This window comes from Tyto alba, unplaced genomic scaffold (genome assembly GCF_018691265.1).
Source record: "Tyto alba isolate M040663 unplaced genomic scaffold, T.alba_DEE_v4.0 Super-Scaffold_28, whole genome shotgun sequence".
NCBI lineage: Eukaryota > Metazoa > Chordata > Aves > Strigiformes > Tytonidae > Tyto > Tyto alba.
In genome coordinates, this window is record NW_024881302.1 from 14,865,388 (window position 1) to 14,888,885 (window position 23,498).

General features: G+C 33.6%; 1 protein-coding gene across 29 annotated transcripts in view; it reads right to left on the bottom strand.

Annotated features, from left to right (window-relative positions):
• The window catches only part of RBFOX1 (RNA binding fox-1 homolog 1), a 1,320,820-nt gene that overhangs the window by 18,206 nt on the left and 1,279,116 nt on the right, over positions 1 to 23,498 (bottom strand). For all 29 annotated transcript variants that reach the window (XM_042798374.1, XM_042798373.1, XM_032983544.2 and 26 more), the window contains one exon: positions 15,044 to 15,108. In XM_042798374.1, coding sequence (XP_042654308.1) covers positions 15,044 to 15,108 — 65 coding nt within the window. The remainder of the gene's footprint in view (positions 1 to 15,043; positions 15,109 to 23,498) is intronic.

The window sequence follows — 23,498 nt, forward strand, 5'->3', positions numbered from 1 at the left end:
TATTTGCGTTTGGAATGACATGATGTTACTGACACTGTTCTGAAATCTTACATTTTATTACCAACTCTTTACTAATTACTGGTAGAAAATTAGTTTTTTAAAAATGTAACCCAAAGTGATACCTACCTAAAAGACATCTACTATAAACATTCCTTGCTATACTGCTTCAATTTGCATAGGAAGATAATATTTTCCCTGGATTTTGCTTTTGTAAAATTAATTTCATATCTCCATAAATTAATTTTAAAAGTAAGGAGAAAGTTACATATTGGTCAGCATAGCAACTGCGAAAATGAAAAGTAAGACTAGATGCTCGAGTTTAATATGCCAGTTCAGTTTTTAATAACTAAATAGGTATTATTTGCAGCCATTACAAGAAACTGTTTAGCACTTCGGTGGCTTTAATATTTTTATAGTGACAGTTTTTTGTTTAGTTAAAATCTATACTAATGTTTACATAGACCTAGAGGGAGAGCTGATAATCAGAGGTGTCACTATACACATATATCACACCTAATGTCCAAAGCAAGCCTTTGGTGTTGTCCTTAGTGTGGACAACACTATAGTTTGCTAAAGGAGTCCTGAACTAAGCTGACACTGTGGTGTATCATATTCTATCTGTCTTAAAATACATGAAAAGCAGACCTGAAAAAGGGCATTTAACCTAACTCAGTCCTTTGAAAATGTAGGGGTTTTCCCTTTCAAGACCAATTTTACGCACTAACAGTACTGAGTGTACAAGGCTTAAAAAACTCACAAGTAAGGTATGAAGAAAATTCATGATGCATTTTAGGTTGTTTTAATGTTCCTCATCACTGCTACAATTTTCATTGATTCAGAATGGTATAAGAAATCTAAGTGGACCCACATAGTAATCCCTGCTCAACTATAAAGATATAGAATTGCTTTCATAATTTAATTTGTGTATTAATGGTGAAAGTATAGAACAAATTTTGTAATGCTCATTGTTTTATACTTCAGATATAAAAACCCACACGTTTAAAATCCAGAGAACTTTTTTTTTTCTTTAAATAAAGTTTTTAAAGTTGTTAATGATTGTAAGGGAGACAAACAGAGAAACAAATTGAAGGAGTAACATGATAAATACATTGATGTGAATGTACAATTGGAGATACTCTACTGGCCAGATATCCACACCCTGGGCTAAGTGCAATCCTTTTAAGTGCTGGAGTGGCACCCTTTGGCAGACTGAGCTCTCTGATGGAAATCCAGACAGTGAAGGTCATGAAAATATACTTCTGGGACTTGAAATGGCTGTGTTCCACCTGAGCAGCTATTTCCCAAGGGCAAAAATTTCTGTATACTATTACATCTCTCAAGCTTATATATCAATTTCTCATTTCTTCTAGTAAATTGAAAATTACAAGATATTTTTACCAGTACAATAAAGATATTTTAAAGTTGGAAAAATATAACATTTAAACATTTGATATATTTCCTGAATTCAGACAGAAACAGAAGGGGAAGACAACAAAAGTAATATTAAGTGATTTAGATGTTTTTCCTTGCATTGGGGTAGCTATTGAATCTGCATTACCCCAATTTTCAGAAGGTTCAAATATGTTCTAATTTCCTCTGCTCTATTTCCACATAGACCCTTTGGCAGATTCCTAACAAAGGCCCCAAATCTGACATAAACCTCCCTATCAATTTTGGTACCTGTTATTTCTACCCAGCAGGTCTTTTGCATATCTAATACACTAGGTGCTTTTTTTTCTCCTTGATGCTGTTAGCTTGGTGAAAACAAGACATACTATAGCATAAAACTTGATTATTTTTTTTTTTAACTCTTTAACCGCTAGACTCCAAGCCTTATCTTCATTATGACTGTTTAATATACAGAAGGACTTCTGGGAAGAAACCCCACATGTGAATTTTTGCTTCTTGCTAAACTGTCCTAGAGAGATGCAACCTATGGTAGAATGAAGAATAGCTTTAGAAGAGGAGTCTTTCACTGCTCTCCATCTTAGCATTTCCAGCTTAGCATCTTTTCCACAGGGTAGCTTGAAAAATTAAAAAAAGCACAATTTTCTACATGTATCTTTCTGTACAGCACTTTTTATTATAGGAGACCTTTTATTACAAGACCCTTGATTAGCAACATTAGGACTTATGCCCTCAGGAATGACTTTCAGTCATTATTAAACTAAGGATTTCTATTTAGACAGAGACAGGGCTCACACTCTAAAATCAAATATTGTTTGAAAGTTTTTCTGATGGTGGGCAGGAAAAGTTCAGCCTTCCAAATTAAACCCATATTCCGCAGCATCAAATGTCAAAGAACATAAAAAAATATTCTCAGGTTCAACTTTATCACCTGACTAAAAGTACCCTGTTCTAAATTAAAGCAGGCCACCGAACTGAAAGACTTAGATAATAAAGTATTAAACCGAAATTTTTAAGCAAGTAAAGAACAGGAATTTAATTGAAACTTGACTAAGGTTTTTCATTATATACGCTATTTAGTGAAAAATGTTGCTAATTACAAATGACTTCAGTAAATGTTATGCACTCACAGAATGTAAGCTTTCTGGACTGCCCATTGTTTAAATTTTTTTTTTTTTTTTTTAATACCATAGCCTAATTTCTTCAGCATGTTAATACTACCACAACTTAATTAAAAGTCCTAAGGTATTTCACAAATATATTGTCAGTACTTTCCCTTACCAAAATGTTGCATCTACCGTTTTTTCAAGAGATGTCTTTTACCGTCTTACTTCTCTCAAGTCACCCTAACTGTGCTGTAGTACAGAAAAAACTTCCATAAATTCATTCTAAAGCATACTGACCTAATACAGAAGCTACATGCATATCAACACTGAATCTAAGCTTAAGTAAAGCTATATATGTGAAATATAGTGGAAACATGTCAACAATTTGTAATTACTATACAGGATTTTTAGATTTACGTCTACAGAAATCACTTCTGTAAGCATGTTTAAATAGTCTTAAATCTCCTTTTGAATTGCTTTTAATCTACATATTCTGAGAGTTAGTTTCACATTTGAGATACCTGCTATTCCAGTGAGGTTGGTTAGTTTTTAGTGTACATGTATTTTCCATTCTCTGTCAGGAAAAATTAAGTTAGAGTATTAACAGCATTTCTGTTTAATGAACATTTATGACTTTATTTCAAACTTTTCCAAAATTCCCTTAATATCTCCCATCCTCACAAACACTAACACCAATGATCTCATCTACTGGAATGTCAAATAGATACCAGAACAGAGAGAGAAATTCTGGTTTATACAACTTTGATACAATACTGAACTTTAGGCTCCTTCACATGTGGAAAGTTGGGAGTTTCTCCTCACTGAGAAAATGGAGTTAAAGTTTTCATAAATACTGAAACACTGATAATTCAGTTACACAGAAACATATATAACTTTTAGCAAATTTTCTACATCTAAATAAACTTTAATTTAAAGGTCAGTGACAATTTAAAGTAGAGTGAAGCTTAGAAAGAGCAGAAACTTATAGTGGAGATTGGGTGTACAGTAGAGACCTAACCACTGATTCTGCCTGTCCCATACATGACTTGGCTACTTTACTATTAGTTGAAAAATTCAGAATCTGGAAGTGGAAGATAGGAACAGATTCAGAGAATGGGTGTCAGATGCTGGTTTTTATGACTTGAGGGATCTAGCCATCACAATGCACAATTCCAACCTAGATTCAGGATAGGCTGTTACTCTGAGTGCTCCCCCTAAAAGTTTCCATATAGTCACCCCACCTTGGGAAAGGATGTGCTCATCTGTCCTTGTCTGCACTAATATATATTCCTAAAAAAGCATCAACCTGCTACCGCATTTTCCCTCTTACAGTCATTGGCTCTGTTATTCTTCAGATGTACAAAAGTACTCACAGATGTGTCTGAGAAGTTTATATCCTTAGGTCGTTGTGGGTGTAAGAACCTATGTTTGCAGGGTACATGGGACAAATTACTAAGTGTTCTCTGTGTCCTGTCCTCTCCCTAAAAGGCTGGGTGACAGTCAGTCTTTTCAACACTATTTATATTTTACGCAGCACATGATTAAGAACAGAATTTTGACACACATAGAATTTCACCCAGTACTCCCAGATTTTTTTAGTCCTTCATGGCAACACAGAGCTGCCATAATATAGAAGCAATAACAGAGATCAAATGGGATCAGGACTTCCCTAAGAATAATCATCCTAACGCTAGGAAATTTGAAATGTAAAAGAAATTATAATCTACTAACATACAGTGATTATGCTTCATTCACAAGACTTCTTGGACTTTGCTTACTAACTTCACAAAACTAGACAGAAATAATTTTGCTTAAAAGAGGTGCAACCCCTCCCTCCCAAAAATATAGCATCGGCTGAAAACAGTGCAAAGCCCCAGAACATAGAAAATTTAGATGAAGGTAAGAACAATACTGAACAGAATTTACAATGGGAAGATATAAACTTATGTAATCAGTTGACTTCTTCTGGTAAGAGCACCATGGGATTTATGAATATAAGTCAGTATTTAGACTTCGTGGATTAGAACCTCAGCTGGTAAAACTGATGCAGCTTAACTTCATTGGAGCTATTCCAAATTGTATCGTCCAAGGACCTGGTGCTAACTATACACTGTAGCAATGATTTTTCCCAGAAGTATTATATGTGGCACATCTAGACATTTCTCCACTATAATATAAAAGATGCCTTCTTTTTCCTTCATGCTCTGAACTTTAAGGTTTTATTGCTCTTGTTAGGACTCTAATGTTGCTCTTGTTAGGACTCTAATGTTGAGGGCTTTTTCACTATGAATTATAACATAGCTGACAGCTGGCTGCTTGAATAGTTCCTTTAATATTCAAGTATGGACAAAGTCTCAGAGTTTCCCTCTAAAATCGTTTTATGAAGTCCTCCCCAATTCCCTGCTCCTGGTGTCCTACATTTAAGTATCAAGGCTATCAAAGAATTTAAAATTTTTAATATTATTGTAATAACTATTATACGAAGGTTGATTTTGCTATTATTGCGCTTTATATTCCTATTAGTGTAAGATGAAAGTACATTATCATACTCATAGCATTTGAATCACAACACAAAGAGAACTAAACAACTTCATAGACATACCTATAAGATATATTCAATGAAGTAAGAATAAAACTGTAAACAGAGAGAAATGCATGTGGTATCAAGCTTCAACAACACTAACAGTAACTTGTTTGACCTGATGTGCACTAAGAAAGTATATTTTACTTTTAGACTAATATATTCCATGTTAGATTCTTTTTTTCTGCCATATTGCTTCTTTAACCTAACTACTAATAATGATGCCAAGACAAAGAGGAAGATGCAGATATTCTGCTTTCACTTAGGTATTCTGCTTTCAGTGTCAAAAGATAATGCATGTCCCAGCCCCATCATTCCAGACCAGTTCATTAAATGCTCCCTTCTGAAATTTTGAGGCAGGCCTTGGAAGCATATGGAGTAAAACTCTGCATCAAAATAAATTAATGTAGCTACTTCTGTAAATATTATGTCACAGAAAACACTAAAGCTCATTTTGATTGCCCAAGTAAATGCAGCTCATCAATCTGCCTGGACTCAGGCGACACTCCAGAAGGTCCCGTGTCACTTTTGCCTGCCTGGGTGTCTCACATGCCCTAGAGTGGCTCAAAGGGCATTAGAACCCTGTTTCCAGGAGTCTTAACCAATTTAACTGTCAGGTTAGTCACCTGTGCATTCCTTTTTATTTGTGTCATCTTTGTGCTCAGTGCAGGACATTTCAGTGTGATTTAGGTAACGACAAGATGTCTCTAACATAATTCAGACTGTCAAAGACAGCAGGAGACAGAAAAGTTAAGAAATCCCTCTCATTAAATTTTATCCTGTCACACAACTTCCTGAACAGGAATACCAAAATACCAAAAAGCACTTTTGCAATTGCGAAAAGCACACTTTCAAGAAAAGAAAAGAAAAAAAAAAAGAAAAAAGAAAAAAATCCGTAACTCTTCTGGACACCAATGGAAATGTGCATTCCCAAGACTGGTGATATGCCTGTATTACTCCATTTACTCAGAGAAAAGAAAACAAAAAAAAAAATAGAGAGAAAAATGGTCAACAGAAGATGCTTTCTCATACTTTGTATTCTTGTATCAGGCTTTACCAAGCCAATGGACAGGCATCTTTTTCACCTCTTCTTTTGAACTAACTAACTAACCCATTCAAATGCTATAAGAGAAAGACTCCTTCAGCATAGCCTAGTATTAATGCTGTAAAGCATGTTAGGGAAAAGACAAGGTTTCCATACTGCATGCAGTGTAGATATAATTCTTCCGTGGCAATGTCTTGCGTATGAACTCCCCCCTCTTTCTCCTCCCATTTACCCTCAAAGACTGTATGAAGAAAATTTCTAGGAAATTGGTGCTATACTTTGCAGCTTAGTATAGCTGTTGTGCAACTTATTATAACTGTTGTGAAAAATGTGTTTATTTATAATATGTTGCCAAAACATGGATAATGTCTTACATCACAACCAGTGGAAAAATATGTAGCCCTTTCACCTGTATTTTAAATCTACGCATTTTATTTCCCCATTTATTTATTTTTAAAATGAGAGCTATACAAATATGCTTAGTTCTAATTCATAGTATCTGCTGTGTCAGTGGAATGTTTCTACGTATGAAGGATTACATAAGATATTACGCATAGTATAAATGTATTTATTATTAATAATACATTATACAGACTATAGATATGCATGTTTATCTGTAAGAGCAACATGACTGATTTTTAAGTGGATCTTAACATTTTAAACTGAAACCTAAAACTAATAGTTAAAATTCTGAACACCACATAAATCAATAGTTGAATTCACAGTGATCTCAGTGACACAACTGCTCTAAGATTATTTGCCGTTTACTGTTATTAACACAGTCTACACACTTAACCTAAATCCTTGAAAAGTAATCCCATAACTTCAGAAATGCTCCATTGTCAGCAATGTAAACTGATGTCAGTATGACATCCAGGATTGTTAAATTAAGGATATTTTTGAAGTTTTGTAATTTATATTTGAAAATTTTGCTTATTATTATCTTTTGGACATATTTTTCACTCTCTTCAGGGCAAAAGGTACAGCATTTTGAAGTCAGTCTTGTGTAAAGAATCAGTATTTTATCCAGTAAAATACATAACAAAATACATGTTTATTTTGTGGGGGGATTTAATATTTATGTATATCATGTCATCTTTAAACAATGTCTCATTAAAACATACTTTATATTTGTTTCTGATTTCATTACAATTATTATAGCTTACTAGTAACCACTACTTTATCCACAGTCAAGTCTCCTAATACACAGAGGTACAATAATAAACTTCTTTAGCACTTATGAATAACAACAATTCGTTCTGTTTAAATTATTTAAAGTTTTAATTACTTTAACAATTCCTTGACAACATAATTTTTTCACATTATAACTAAAATAGCATATATATGAAAACCTTGACAGGATTATTTAAGAATTTGTTCAAGAAACACAGAATTAAATTTAGAGACTGGTACACAATTGGTTTAAATGAAGACCTTACTTTTTTCTTCATGTATATGAAACATCCTATAACAGTTTTCATAAAAAAGTTGTTCTTTAGGATACAGAGGTAAACTTTCTACTCCTATTCTTGCTGTGCACTATTCTTACAAACTGCTGCTTTGCCACAGCTGGCTTCCTAGATATTAGAAACTTGACAAGCTCAAAGGTATGTGAAAATAATTTCTATTTAAATATCAAATGCTTTAGACTCCTTTTAGGTGGGAAACACTACAGTAAAAACATGTAAGAGTGTAAATTGCCTCTTTCTTAATTTCATCTGCATAATTATTTAAAGTTTATTCTTCTAATACTTCCTCACCTTGCCTAAAACACATTGCAAATTACATGACTAATCCATACTGACTATATCCAATTCATTCAATATTTTATTAATAACATTCCACTCCTTCACCTTCTCTCTGACTCTTTCACAATGCTCTTACTTCCTCCTTGCTTTTAAAGCACTCACAGTGGAAGCACCCAGGTTGACAATACTTATAACATGTTCTAATCTGCCTCTTTGTGGTCTATCAAGTCAATGATCTGAAAACTAAAAAGTGTATAATTAGGCACTGACATGTCCGAAGAAACTGTTATGGTCTATCATGTCACAGGCATTGACCCAATAGACTGTAACAGTTCTGGTCTGTTGGATTAGGAATCAATGTTTTAGTAACTCCCTAACTCCCTATTTATTCAGTCTGCTGAATACAACACACTTAAAATTCTAAAATTACACTTTCTTTCAATATCCTCTAAGAGTGAAGAAGCCACTATGAATGAGATAATTCCTACTTTAAAAATGTTAACCAATCCTTTTTTTTCTCTCTGTTTTAGAGGAAAAACATGCATGAAAACGCATCAAAGGAGTCTCTTTGTAATCACAGTTATTTACTGTGAACTTTTAAATTAAGAAACCCCCGAGTTAAAAATCATCCTATATAACCTCATGTGTAGGCTAGATGTATTAAACAAAAAAGAAAGAAAGGATATTGAAGTTGATACAAAAATGTGAGAATAGGTGCACTGATCTTTTTGAAAATTATAAGCATTTAACAGCTCCCGCTATGTTCACGAATAAATTGGCAGCAGAAGTGTTCAGCACTTCTTTAAACTTGGAACACATTAGGAAGCCGGGCTTTAGTGTTCCTCTACTTTCTCTCTCAATTTTTCCTTCCGGATTTCCAGCATGGATGCCAAACCAGATTTTACAGTAATAGCCAAACCTTTCTTTCTCTATGGGGACTCTTAAAATACCCCTTGATATTACAGTGAAGGGGAATGTAAATTGAAGGAAAGAGAAGTAGAAGCAGGCCATGAAGAAAACAAGCTCTGACATGACAAAAGCTTTTCATAGTTGGTGTTTACCATCATGCTGGTCAGAAATCCTAAGCTTCTTTACTACTGTATTACCTCAGTTTTGAACTAGTGGAGGAGTTTTAATAGTTACATGGACATTACATGAATACTAATATTACACACGTGTGAATTGAGCCTTCAAAGTATCAGAAAACATGTTAATTCTACGAAATGTTAGAGGAATGTAATAAAACATCAAAGTATATAAAGTAGCTTTCTTTCTAGACTTGGTAGGAGATTATGTTTTTATGAAATGTAACTGCCATGTTTTCCTACATTAATATGACTCCCTGTGTCTCTCCTAAAAAGCGTTATATCTACAGTATTTTAGAATGAACCGTGTTTCAATCATTAGAAAGTACTCTATGCAATATATTTTTATTTCAGCAAATTCCTACCAAATTGCTCTACATGAAACTCCCTGTTCATAGAATTTTAAACTCTTAGATTTTTTTTTTTTTTTTACTACATTCTCTTTATTCATAATCATTCACTTTTACTTTCTAATTCTTTCACTAAAAAGTACTGTTATGGCTATAACATGAGTCATATACTCCAGTCATTCCCAAAATTGTGATCTGAGTGATGAAAATGGATTATGAAAGATTAAAACGATGTCAGTGATCCTCTAGTTTGCCACAGATCAAATACAGACATAAAGACATACAAGCCTTCTAGGTAGATGCCCAACTCCATTACCTCTCTGTAACAGCAAAGCGAATGATTTGATTTTTATTTGAATTATTAGGGAATAAACAAGCTTTAGCTACTACACAGGATAACCAGAAAAAACCTAGACCATCCAAGTATCACCACATTAAACCTAAGTGCTTGAAGAAAAGAAGTGTTAAATACATGCTATATTAATGCTGTTACAAAAGCTAAACAAAACCTTTGTACTTGGTCAAGATGCTAACTGATCCTTTTCATTCTCAAAAGTAGCCAAGGATATGGGCTATACAATTCTTGCTTATGCATCATCTTGTCCCTCAAACTTCTCCATTTCTCAAGATCCAACTTGTATAGCAAAAATCAAAAAGGTTTGAAGGTTCCGGGTGGGAGAAGAAGACTAAAGTTATCACTATATTCTATTCTTTTTCCTCTTCCAACCCAATTACTGTATAAATTAAAACTGTGCATAGAAGCTCTTTTTCCTAAATCTTAGAAAGCACTATCATGAAATGAAGTACAACATTTTAAAATATTTACCCTTCAATAAAATTATTTAATGGAAAGTGAACTCCTGACTGACGATGCTATTATATTTTATATGCTCTCAAAATCTTAATTTTTAGTATATATCATTAGTAAGATCCTCAATAAGAGAAAATAACTTGAATAAAGCTAGTGGGTTTCATTGTTTATTCATAAAATAGCAGCTCCTAAATTCTACAATATACAAAAAAAAAAAAATCACCTCCATCTACAGAAGCTCGTATTTTATAGTTTGTGTATTTTTATTCTTCATTCTATTTTTTTTGTTCTTTAATGAGCATGTTTCCAATTAAATCAAATATGTACCTATTCTATTTTAGGATAATCTGATGACAAATATGAAGTATTACTCTCAACTACTTCTTCAAAGAAAAGTGGAAAATATATGAAATTGTATCTCTGTAGACACTAGTACTTGGACAAAAAGAAATACTCCACACAGGCATGTTAAATATGTAAACTGTTACAATATCAGGATTTTACTGGGAGTAAGATTTCTGATCTGGAAGATACACAACTTCCATATGACAAAATCTCCTGTCTCAAATTTCGTACAAAATCCTATGTATGACCACAGAACATATAACACATCTGATAGTGAAAAAAAAAAACAAACAAATAAACAAAAAAAATCTAATATATACTACAATGTGTTATCTGCAAAATATTTTGGAATATGCTTTCTTTGTTCTTAAAAAAGATTATTGAAAAAAAAAGAGGTCAGCTTCCAGTGATGAGGAATCTAATCCAGACAACAAAGAAGTAAATGGGAATCTTCCCATTGTTTGTAGTGAGATTTAAATTTGACATTGTATTAGGAAAAAGGAATTACACTCAGAGCAAAACACCTGTGTGTGTGCATGTGCATGTGTGTTTCTGTGTGGGTGATGGATGGGGAATGTGTGTATATATATGAATATACAATCATCTATATATAAACACACATAATTATCATTAAGTGTAATAGGGTTAGCAAGCAGTACAAGTGAAATGACTCTGCCTTTCAGACATGGCTAGTTTACTACTACTGGGGTTTTCTTTTATTATACTACCATATATGCTTTCATAAATATTGCTGACAAAGTTAATATGCAAGAAAGGAACATTTTTCTTACTCCAATCGAAGATGCAATAATCAAATCATAAAACACAAAACCAATAGCCAATCAATGTGAATAAGTCTGCCCATAGGCTTAATTCAAGCAAGCCATTCACTGAGCTATGTGATGGATCTGTCAAATCCAATACAGCATTACAGACATACTAGCAACATCAAGTGAACATGCAATGACAAAATGACAATATGCCCCACTGCCATGCTTTGACTTGTTCTACTTCATAAATATAAAACTTGATGACTTTGCTAGTTTCTCTTACTTCACACTTGGACAAAAATCTAACTATATTTTTATTTATTTATTTATTTATAATATTACATGAAAGCTGAATAAAAGCTGTACAAACATTTTATTGACATCTGATTTAGTGTCGTTTGCACATCCTTAATTTTTTTTTTTTTTTCTCAGTTTAAAGAGTTTGGCAGGCAAAGTTCCAGAATGGTAAAGAACATATACAGACCAGTAGGTCCCCTTTTATCAGCTATAAGAATTGCAAAATTTATCAGAAATATTTTACGTATTGGCAAGTTAAACATGTTTTTTTTTGATCCACTTCTGCAAAGAGCTTCAATGCTTTAAGTGCAACTTAGTTTGATGATAGATCACACAGTATAAAACTCCAATTCTAATTTTTTTTAAAAAATTGTATTCAGTGATTATGTTGCTTCATCAAGAAAACAAAATGTACCTTTTCATTTGTTTGTTTTGATTTCCAGTTCAAAGAAATGACTAGAGAATCTGCAAGGTCTACCTCTGTTGTGAAATTGTTTTTAGGAGTACATGATTTGTCTTAATACTTAGGGGTTTGCATTGATTTGTTTCACGAGATTTCCTTGCCACCCAATTCTCCCCTATATATCTCTGTTTTGCCTATTTCCAGCAATATTTCCAGCTGTGACAAACAAGGATACCATTGCATTTCTTCACAATAGAGCTCTCTTACAGTGATCATTAACCATTGACTTGGTGTATTGTTTCTGGAGTCCCAAATCTTTCTGTTAACCTTTATTTTTAATTTACCAAAACATGTCTCCAATCTAAAGATTTCCTCTTTTTCATCTCCTGACTTAAGCAGCATGTCAAACATGGAACATTGCCATTCATCATGTATATGAGCTGTGATCAAAAAAATAAAGCTTTTTAAATTTTTTACATTAATATGAAGTAGTATTTCCATGATATGTCACTGTTTCAAAAGTACATACTCAATGGTCCTCACTTCATTTTTCCAGGCACTGTTTACACACAAACAGTAAATATATTCCATGTGTTATCAAATTAAATAGGGGCTCATATCAACACTAAGTAAGAGTGGTGTATAAGGAGATATGGAATCTTCAATATTGTCAGAGGACAGCAGATGATTACTACGTTGAGAAGAAAAGATACAAACAGTAGTACTGAACTATATTTCAGCACTTTCAATATTAATAATTCACAAAAGTGGCTAAATTAAATTAGTGAATGAAAAGTTAATCAAATTAAGCAAACTGTAGTTGTGAGTAATCAGAGGTATCCATGTTTGCACATAGTTTCCCATATGCAAAGAAATGTTTGAGCAGATTGCTATTTGTTTTGTTCTCTATGCTAGTTTTAGGATTCTCCCATAAAGAAATTCAGTTACAATATTTGTAATTAAGACAAGAAACCATATTCATTTGGGGGAAGCAGATCGAAGATGAGGGTTAACCACATTTAAAAAGAGAAGCTAGATTAAAAAAAATCCAAAAGATAAAAAATTCATTTAAGATATTTAAAATTAGCAAGCAAAGACAGGTTATTACAATTCTAATTATACACAAAGTGTATCTGAAAATTAGACATTTTTTCAAAAAATAATTAAGGGTTGTAACAGCTGCATTACTACTGATGCCATCTCAAGTTTCCTTTACAGCATTTAAGAGCACTATCTTAGACAAATCTTTTACTTTTTTTGTCAGCATAACTGTTAGTGATGTCGACTCTCTACCCATCGCAGAACATGTGACCGACTGATGCTTTATCTTACAGCATTTGATTTGTTTTATAAGAAGGTACATTAATTCATAATTAAAGCATTTAAAAGTCATCTTGATATTGTTCAGTTTCTCTGTGTAACAGATAGGTTTTCAGAAACTCATTTATTTATAGGAATAAACACCCTATAAAATGATCCAGGGACACCTGAACGATATATGGCAAAAAATCACTAACCACAGGAGTTTATTTCTAATTTTGTCCTTTCAGTTTAGTAAGTTTTTAGAAGCAGGAACTGTTTTGCATTATAAGCTCACAGAAAAGTACTAGAGCTGTGACATGCTAACACACCTTTGTGGAAATGAAATGAAACTACTGAATAGCACTTCACCTTTGTAGGTTACCCTAAGTAGAAACAGTACATCACGAACAAAGTGCATACAGCACACATCTAGTTGATATTACTGATCCAAAATTAATAGAAAGTTACTTGCTTACCTGTCTGACACAGCATGCCTCAGCCATACATGCAAATTATTGTATTCACATAACTTTAAAAAATACATCTTCATTACCCAGAATAAGCATTTGAAAGGCAAATATGCATGCATAGCATTATAACATTCATACCATGGTACTTTGTTCTAAAATTACAGAATCCATGAACAGCACTTCAATCTAAGAAATAGTTCACTGAAATGTCTGAATCTGTTGATTTCTTTAAGAAACTGAAACATTCAAAAAAATGTCTAATTTAGCATCTAAAGAAATTTTGCAATACATATTCAAGACTTAATAAATTATCTCCATGATTTCAAGTGAAAATTTTGTTTTATAAAGAATTGAGAAGTGCGACCTTACTTCTCGCTGCTAATGTAAAGAAAAATATATGCATGTATCTGTCTTTCACAACATGCATTCTCTCTTTATGACTATACACTGTGCAAGTACCTGAAAGGTATTAAAGATAGCATAGATTTTGTTAAGGGTACCGTTTACGAAGGAAACATAGGATATTCTTTCTTTTCATTACAAAATCATCTCCACACACTGCAAAGACTTAATTTTATGCAATTTGAAAAAATCCTATTCCTACTGAAGTCAATAGCAATTTAGACATTGACTTCAAAGGGGTCCCAATTTTCATCTTGCAAGAAGACAAGTTAATTTATGTGACATCACTTCTAGTTTATAGAAGTTAAGTCTTTGCATGCTTCTCTTATACAGATTTTAATAATCTTTTACTGCTGGTATTATTGCCACCAAATGTGGTTTACATTTTGACGGTAAAAATACGGAGCAAAAGAAGAATAACTAATTTCTTTTCAGCATTTCAAATAATCAAATGCCTGGAAAGAAAGCAAGTGGAAAAAATATTGGTTTGCCTTGGATAGTTCAAGCTACACAGTTCATTCTCAATTTCCTCTGACTAAAACAATGTCAGTGAGAATTGAAGGCACTCAATATGTTCAGGATCTAAATCAACTGAAATAATACTCCTAAGACAAATAATGATCTTTAGTAGCAGACCATCATGAAGCTGTACATATATTTATCTACATTGCACAAGGGTCACAGACATTAACTGGATGATCTACAGCTTGGGAATGTGCACATCTCATGTCTGATTCTCAATTAAGGCCTAAAATCTCTCAATTTATGGCTATTCATGGATTATAATAAAACAGCCTGCTTTAGATACCACAGTTATCTGCAGAGCAACAAGACAGTTATGAGACTTCAACAAGGCAAATTTATAGAATCATCTTCAACTTCCAGTGGTCAAATATTTATTAGCAGTAAATGAGGTCTTACCTGTCACTGTAGGCAGCTGCAGTGGCAGTGGCAGGCTGGGCATACCGGTAGGCAGCATAACCACCCTGAAACACAAACTTATGCTCTAACTGGATTGCTTCAGCACCTTAAATAATATTTTGCAAAATTTAGCAACAACTCAAAGACCACTGTCATGCTGTAAGTTCGGTTAAGGGGTTAAATACATAGGAAATATGTCAGTGAATCATTAAGGAAAATTTATCACTGCAAACTTGTACTTGTTAAGATTTGTCCCAGAGATCAGGAGAAAGCAATGAACTGTATTCATCAACATGAGTATTTTTACAATACAGTACTATATTTTTCCACAAGTTTTCAAGTAGCAATTGTTCTTCTGAGTGAGGTGTATGTATATTAATATAGGAATGCTGAACTTAAAAGAAAACGCAGCTAATAATCAATTGTTTTTGTACAAAATATGATTTATCACGTCTGATTGAATAAACCTATGAATTTGTGCACTCAATTAACACTTAATGTTACATAGGTCTCCAATTTATACATAAAATTATACTGAAGAAGAAAAATTCTCTTCTTCCATGAATTAACATTCAGTTGTATGTAACAGTAATTGCAGATGTTCAATTAAGCAAACAGGACAAACAAACACACATTTGAAAGGAATTGTGTGCAGTGATGCATTGATTATCAAACTGTGAAAACAGCAGAGCTTCCTGTTCAATGGACCACGGTGTTATATCAACCATTTCAAAATGATCTCAGCATGCCAATTAACAAACACAGGCCAGTCTCCACAGATAACACAAACACGATTTACGTCCCAATTAGAATTCAATACCCCATAATCCTCTGGGACAGGGGACTTTTGTATTTCCCTTCCCACCTTCCCCCACCTTAACAAAGAGTGAATGAGAAAGTATCAGATCACTTAGCTTTGAATAAAATTCACTCTTTTGCTAAAGTGTTTGCTTTAATGGATTGACTTTTTCTTTTTTTTTTTTTTTTTTTTTTTTTTTTTCTCGGAAGGCTGCATTCACACAAGGTATTAGGCTGAAGCATGAAGAATAGGCTATGATGTGTCAACCTTTACTGTAACAGTAGTACATTTTTACTCCAGGAACTTTTGTAGGTTTCCATTTTTATTTTATAAATAAAAAATCATTCTTTTCAGAAAAGCAATTTCAATTACTTTTACAAGCTATTTCCCTTTCTACTACTTTGCTAAGCAGAATCACTTTCATCCCTAACACATGTAAACCTTTGCTGTTTGAAGATTTGGAGCAGGTTGGTTTTGATAATCAATCACTCAGCTGATAATGCCACATCACTCTAAGAATAAACATATGTTTTACATATACTGACAGCTCATTAGAAATTATAGGCTTTCAATTGTCAACTTACTGGCGGAAAATTCTTTCAGATTTTTTCAAGTGCTCACACAGAGAAAATCGTACATTTACCTCACCACCCCTGGTCAGCTCCCTGCCAGCAGTAATTGTGTCATACAACCACTGGAATAAGGCAGGTGCTTTCATAATACTATATATGCTCTTTCTTTTGCAGCAAGCTGCTTCTCTGTGCAAGCACAGAAGCACTGAGATGAAATACTTTCTCATTTCAGATCATTTGATTTTTATAAACCAATAGAAGGCTATTACTGTCAAAAATGTATAATAGGCACATATTGCTTGCAGGTATGTGCATACAGGCAATCAGATGTCAAATAATGTCACCAAGTGCAAACTGAGCCAGTAAACAGTGAGGCAGAGAGATGATAATGTGAGTTGCACACTTGGTCTGGCTTCTGCTACAAGGAGAAAAGTGAGAGATTATACAAATTTATCTCCCCTCCTGGTTTTTGAGTGCTAAATATAGCACCTTATTCTCTTTGGTTTTCCTTTCCCACCCCCTACCCCCCAATGCTGGTATGAGGGAGTAGAAATAATAAAGAAGATAATAAACTTCTTTTCATGACCCAGTCCTGAAAATGTACAGCAGACTGAAAGTCATTCTGCTGTATGACATGATTCTGTTCGTCACATGTATGAGCCCTTCGCTTCTCCTGTAGTCCATTTCTAAAACCCCTTATTTAAATGTGAGAGCCACTTCATTTCAATCCAACTATGGACATAACGACTCCCACAGCAGCACGGAATAGCGATTGGGCTACCAGTAGAGGTATCAATGTTTCAGTGTTCTTAATCAGACAAAAATGAGACAGGCTGTTCAGACACTGGCTGGTCTGTGAGGATTGGTTTTCTTTCTTTTATTTAACTACCACTAAAAATTGGTCAGTCTGTGAAGATGGACCCTATCTTCCTCCCTAAATATCAGAGTTACATTCCTTTTATTCTTACATTTTGATTTGCTTTCATCAAAGAATTGCTGCTGAACAATGAAGCTCAACTCTGAACTTTATTAAGATGCTCTGAATTCAACAGTCAGTATGACATTTGTGAGAGTCCTGGAAAGACTGAGTCTAAAGCAATAAAAATAAAAAGAGAACAAAGTTATTGAATTTGTCTGAATTCTTTGGAGAATTAAAATGCAGGATGCTTCTGGTTATCAGGAAAACCATAACTCCCTACCAGCCCATGTGATGATTTATATTTTTAACATAAATGATCATATAATTAGACATAAACATATTCTTAAGCAAATTATTTTTATGGGGTTTGCGTTCTGCGGTTTTGGTATGAAGTTTTCATACAGTTTTAACTTCAGATGATTTATCATTGCAGCAACAAAATACTTTAAGGTACCCTTTATATTGGGAATCAGGATGGGAATCTGATTCAAACCCCTGAACTCTCGGCCATGACAAATTCTCCTCTACAATTTTTCTCTAATTTTGAACTTGGCTGATATCTTAGATGAAGAATACACTAGTAATATTCACTACATATACATCTCGAGTAATATATTAACTATTTCTCTTCATGCCTTAGACTATATTGCAAAATAAAATACTTAAAAATATGTATTAATTACAAAATAATAAATAACAATTTTCAGTTTCTATGTTTCAGAAATGGATTAGGAATGCTTTTATCCCCCCTCACTCTATACATTCAAACAGAAAGTACCTGACTGTTCTGATTTAATTTATTATTATTAGGAAATATGGAAAGTATGTTAAGAAACATATGGGAAATAGGAAAAATGGGGAGGGACTCCACCAGGGAGTGTGGGGATAGGATGAGGGGTAATGGTTTTAAACTGACAGAGGGCAGATTTAGATGAGGTGTAAGGCAGAAATCCTTCCCTGTGCGTGGGGTGAGGCGCTGGCCCAGGCTGCCCAGAGCAGCTGTGGCTGCCCCCTCCCTGGAAGGGTTCAAGGCCAGGTTGGACGGGGCTGGGAGCCCCCTGGGCTGGGGGAAGGGGGCCCTGCCCCGGGCAGGGCGTGGGACTGGGGGGGCTTTGAGGTCCCTTCCCACCCAAACCAATCCAATTCTATGATTATTTTGAAAATTCAGCTGAAATAATAAATTCAGCTAAAATAATTTAAAAATGTCGACTCTCTTATTTGTGTTCCCATATTTGCTACTTCAAAACCAATGATAACAGTGTTACATCAGCTTGTCTTCAAAAATTAGAGTCAATACACTCACAGTCTGAATATGGAAATATATCTCACTGGCATCAAATTCTGAATGGGACACAACAGTAACTGTTGTATTTCATGGGATATGAAGAATATCTGTGATTTTGTTATAGAATCTGGAAAATAAAATGCAACTGGTAGGCTATTCTTATCATTTATACACACAGAATCCATTTTCTCACATAATTATTTGGATATTAGTATGATTTGTACAAGAGTCTACATTCATCATAATGAGTTTTTTTTCCATCAGTCAGTATGTCATACCTGTGGTAATTTATTGCCATACACAGGCTCTTGCAATACTGCTCTATAAAGAAACAGAAATGTAATGATTTGTATAAGTAAGGAAAGAAGGATGGAAAGAAAGATGTAAGGAAGGAATTTAGACAAATTCCAGAGCCACTGATTACAACTGTCCTTTCAATGTTTTATACATCTCTGTGGCTCAGACAAATTGTAAAAGAGCAGTAGGATCCATCAAAGATCAGTAGCCAAGTGTTAAACAGAAATCTTAATCAATTTCAGATAGAAATCACAGAAATTTTAGATAAGATGTGATAAAATGGAAATGAACAGAAAATCAAATGCATCTGAATTTTTAAATAGTCTGTTTCTCTGTAGTCAGAATAATTTCCACAAAAACAAGTTATACAAATGCACATGCATAAATTACAAACCCATGTATACATGTGTGCACCTCCTTCTGAAATACCTAAATTACGTTTTTTATCTTGATCTCAGATGTACTGTTTACTGTAGATACAGATAAACTAAGTGGGTCTAAATCATTGATACTTTGTTAGTTTTTCCTCTTACTAATCTATTCAATATTCTATGTGAATGTTGAGAATTTTTTTCCGCAATTTTTAGTTCTTATACATCCTTTCACTCAAGGTACTCGAAGTATTTTTTGAACATAAATTAATCAAGGTTCAATATCTTCTCTAGTATTGAGAATTATACCTGCCTTATAAGCTACAAATAGAGGAATGGGATTAAAAATGGCATGAATTATACTCAAATCCTGGAGAATATAGAAAGTAGTAGTCAGTTCCTCTTCCTCCACTCATATGATGCTGAAGTTTAAACAGTATTTATTCTGCTCACAGAGTAAAGCTTTGACTGGGAAAATTAAAAATAAAATATCCACCACCTCTTTGTGCTGGCTTAACTTCTGAAACAGGCCTATGTGAAAGGTTCATGTTATTTCTATATTGTGTTAGCCAAGGTATCTGTTGCCTCAGAGAAGCTCTTGGTAATATATTCAAACTGGCAGCACCTGTATTAATTCCAACCAAATACAATAAACAGGACGGATCTAGTATTTTTTTGAATGCACTCTTTGTATCGCAAATAAAGATCAGAGAGATTAAAAGACATTTCATCATTAGATCTCAAAACTTTTGAAAAGGTATCACGGAGTGTTCCAGCACATAGAATACTAGGAGGAACAGCCCAATGCTCCTCGGGGACTGTTTTGCCCTTGGAAAAGTCATTTCTCCATATCTCATTCTGTTTCTGTGAGTCACAGGAAATGGCACATCCTCCATTAAAAAACACAAAAATCTTTGGTACTTAAAAGAAAAACTTCATTGCTAACTGCATATCCTTGCTTTTCACATTAGAACAGCATCTGTCAGGGTATCTGATTGAATCAATAGACTTCTACCTTGTATCAAGGGAATGTTTCTTAGATAATTATATCTGCTTTTTGCTTTGGAAATAAATATGTGCTCCACCCTCAAAACTATCCTACCTTTGAGCTAAAGGTGATGGCAGTAGCTACTGATAATGTCAGTCCATACCCCTGATTATGAAAGTATGTTTTATTCTTGATTGGCAGCTCAGAAAAAAATCTGAAACCTATGTACTTATATGTTGTTGTGGACTCTCACCAGTTGCAGTATTACAAGTCCAGAATCCTGAGAACAGGTTAGAAAATCTTGCTGTGAACAGTAAGACTGACTAATGTATGTGGTTAAATTGCATTACCAAGGGACTTCTGAAGCTGGTAATGACAGAGTTCGGATGTTTCTCATATTTCTTAGCCTTCCCACATTTTAGGTGTGGATTGAAGACTGACATGTTCTGGAAACATTCTTTATGACAACGGTAAAAATACAAAAAACAAACAAACAAAAAAAACCACCCAGATTTAAGATAAAGCAGAGCAACACTGTAGACCTATTATTCTAACTGCATATTTCTGTGTCACTATTTTTGCTTCATTTTCTGGACTGTATTTTCTTATTTTCACAGGTGTCAATCTTCATCTAGGAACCTCTATATTTGCTGGCAGGCAACCTTAATTCTCTTTTAATGACTTTTTCTCTTAGTGAATCAATACTTAATTTTAAAAGGTCGTCTTTACTTCCTAATCATCTCCTTTATTTTTCCTACTCACAGGCACATTTAAAAAGGAATTCAATAGCTTGCCTATTTCAGAAGCATTATTACATTCCATATAGAACTATATGAAATATAGAATATATTACATTATATCTAGAATGATGGCTGTTGATTTTTCATTTTAGACCACACTTTCAACCTATTTTTACATTCCTATTGTCTTCTATTCCTCTGGTTAGTATTAAGCAACTGTGGCTATTTCCTGTTCTTGGTTCACCCTGTGGACTTTACCCAACCAGTATCTCTCTGTGTCTTCCCTCCTTCCTTTCCACAAAATCTAGTCATCAAAGGCTGTATTGATAGCTAGTTATGATTAGCATGGTCCATATTACTGTTGGTACTTAATGTAATCATATCAGAATGACACTTACTTTGAAATACTTCTTAATGCATATTTTTGGTCTGGCTTTTCAGTACTGTGTTCCTTTTGTTATGCTTTCTGTGGTATTTTAAAGGTTCCTTTCACTCCAATCTACTATTAAAACCTGTATTGTTTAATCTTTTTTTCACCTTTTTTTCATAAAGCATTTGTTCTTTCACAAAGCTTCAGCTCTGCACTTAAAATGAAAAGCTGAGTAGACATGTGATAATCAACTGGGATTTAATAAATAACTTGGTCTACTGCAAACTCACACACTAAGAACTAATACACTGCGAATTGTGAGGTTTCTTTTGATTTATGCCAGTTCTCTCTCTATCTCTCTGTCCCTCCTCTGCAAAATATTTTATATGCAAGAAAGAGCAAATGTGAAGAAAAATTAATTATGAAATAAGAAGCTCTGTACATTATAAAAAAAAATAAACAAATTTCCAGAAGAGTGTTGTAATTATGTCAACTGCTGTAAAGGTAAACATTCTGCTGCATTAAGAGAACTAAGAAATACAACCAGAAATACAAGGCTACAACTGAGTGAAAACCAATGCACCAGTATAGTTATTCCATTTTCTAATGCACATTACTATTTCAGACAACAAAACTGAGGCTATACTATAAATTAGTAATTTATTCAGTATCGTCCTCACTAAAAACACTTTCCATTTAGAAACAAAATGTTAAAGTCTGTAAGAGGGTGTGAGGCCATGTAAAAAAAATATTGTTAATCACCAAAAGAAATATTCTTGTTTTTCAGTAGCAGTGGTTCCAAAACTACGAACTGTTACTTTAACATTTAGTTTCACCTATACTATCACATTAAGTAATCCTGAGAAAGATGTCTTGTTGCCTTTCAGATTTTCAGGTTGGTAAACTAAGGAAAATGGATGTCATATTCTTTTGACAGTTTGAAGAAATACGAAAATTGGAAACCACACTTGAAGAAATTCAACACTGTACCATGTATCTTATACAGTTCAGAAATTCAGCAGCAATGTGTTCAGGTGAGATTAGAGCAGCATACTACACTTGAGTAAGCATTTGGCAAATGGGTGATTCTCATGTGTTGTAAACAATATGTTACTGATAACATTGCTAAGTATATAAGTACATAAGGAGAGAATTTTAACCTGTGCTAATTTATTTTAAATATATTTTCAATCCACACAAATGAATTTTCAGATAAGTATCAGCCTCTCTCTGCCTTTATTAGAAAAACAAAACCTGCTTCATCCATATATTCAAATTGTTTTCCTTCTTTATAAAAAACTTATTAAAAAAAATCTCCATTCCCTTGGAAATAGTTCTAAAAGATTGCTGATAATAAATACAAGGAATATTTTCTAGCACTACCTATTGAATTTTTAATATTCATACCAATTTAAACTCACCCATCTCTTTGTAGCTCAACAGAGATAGTACAACAAAAGTACAAGTAGGTTAGAGAAAGTTGTCTAGTGAAATAAAGATGATACCTGTAACTTATGGACAGACTGCCTTGTCAAAATAATAAGAAATGTGAAAGATTACAGGAGTACCAGTAAAATATTTTACATCTACACATAGGGTATAAGAATTAATTATTTTGAAAGAGTGCAATTCATTCTCAACCACCTGAAACCTCTTACATACTCAGACATAAGTAGCCTCTTTGGCATTCAAGGTAAAAGCTTCAGTATTGGTAAGAAACTTAAAAAAATTATATAAAAGGAAATTGATGACCAATGAGGTGAAGTTGGTAATGATGGATCCAGGGCTATAAATCCTTACTAACAAATATAATGGCTAACAAATATAACTACTTGTTATATCTTGAGTGGTTCATTACATAAATAAGTGGATTTTAAAAGAGCAGATGGAAGTCTACTCAGATTACTGACAATACCTATCCATATCTTAAATTTACTATGTAATTAAGCTCTGCTATCACTATGGCATTTAAGTATATCCAATGTTGCCTGGATTTAGGAAATCTATACCTCTCCATAAAGTATTTTCATACTTCAGGTATTAATAATACTCAGCTTGCCTTGATTTTTAAAACAAGCTTTTGGGGATTTGTAGAAGCATGTTTCTGTTTTGTT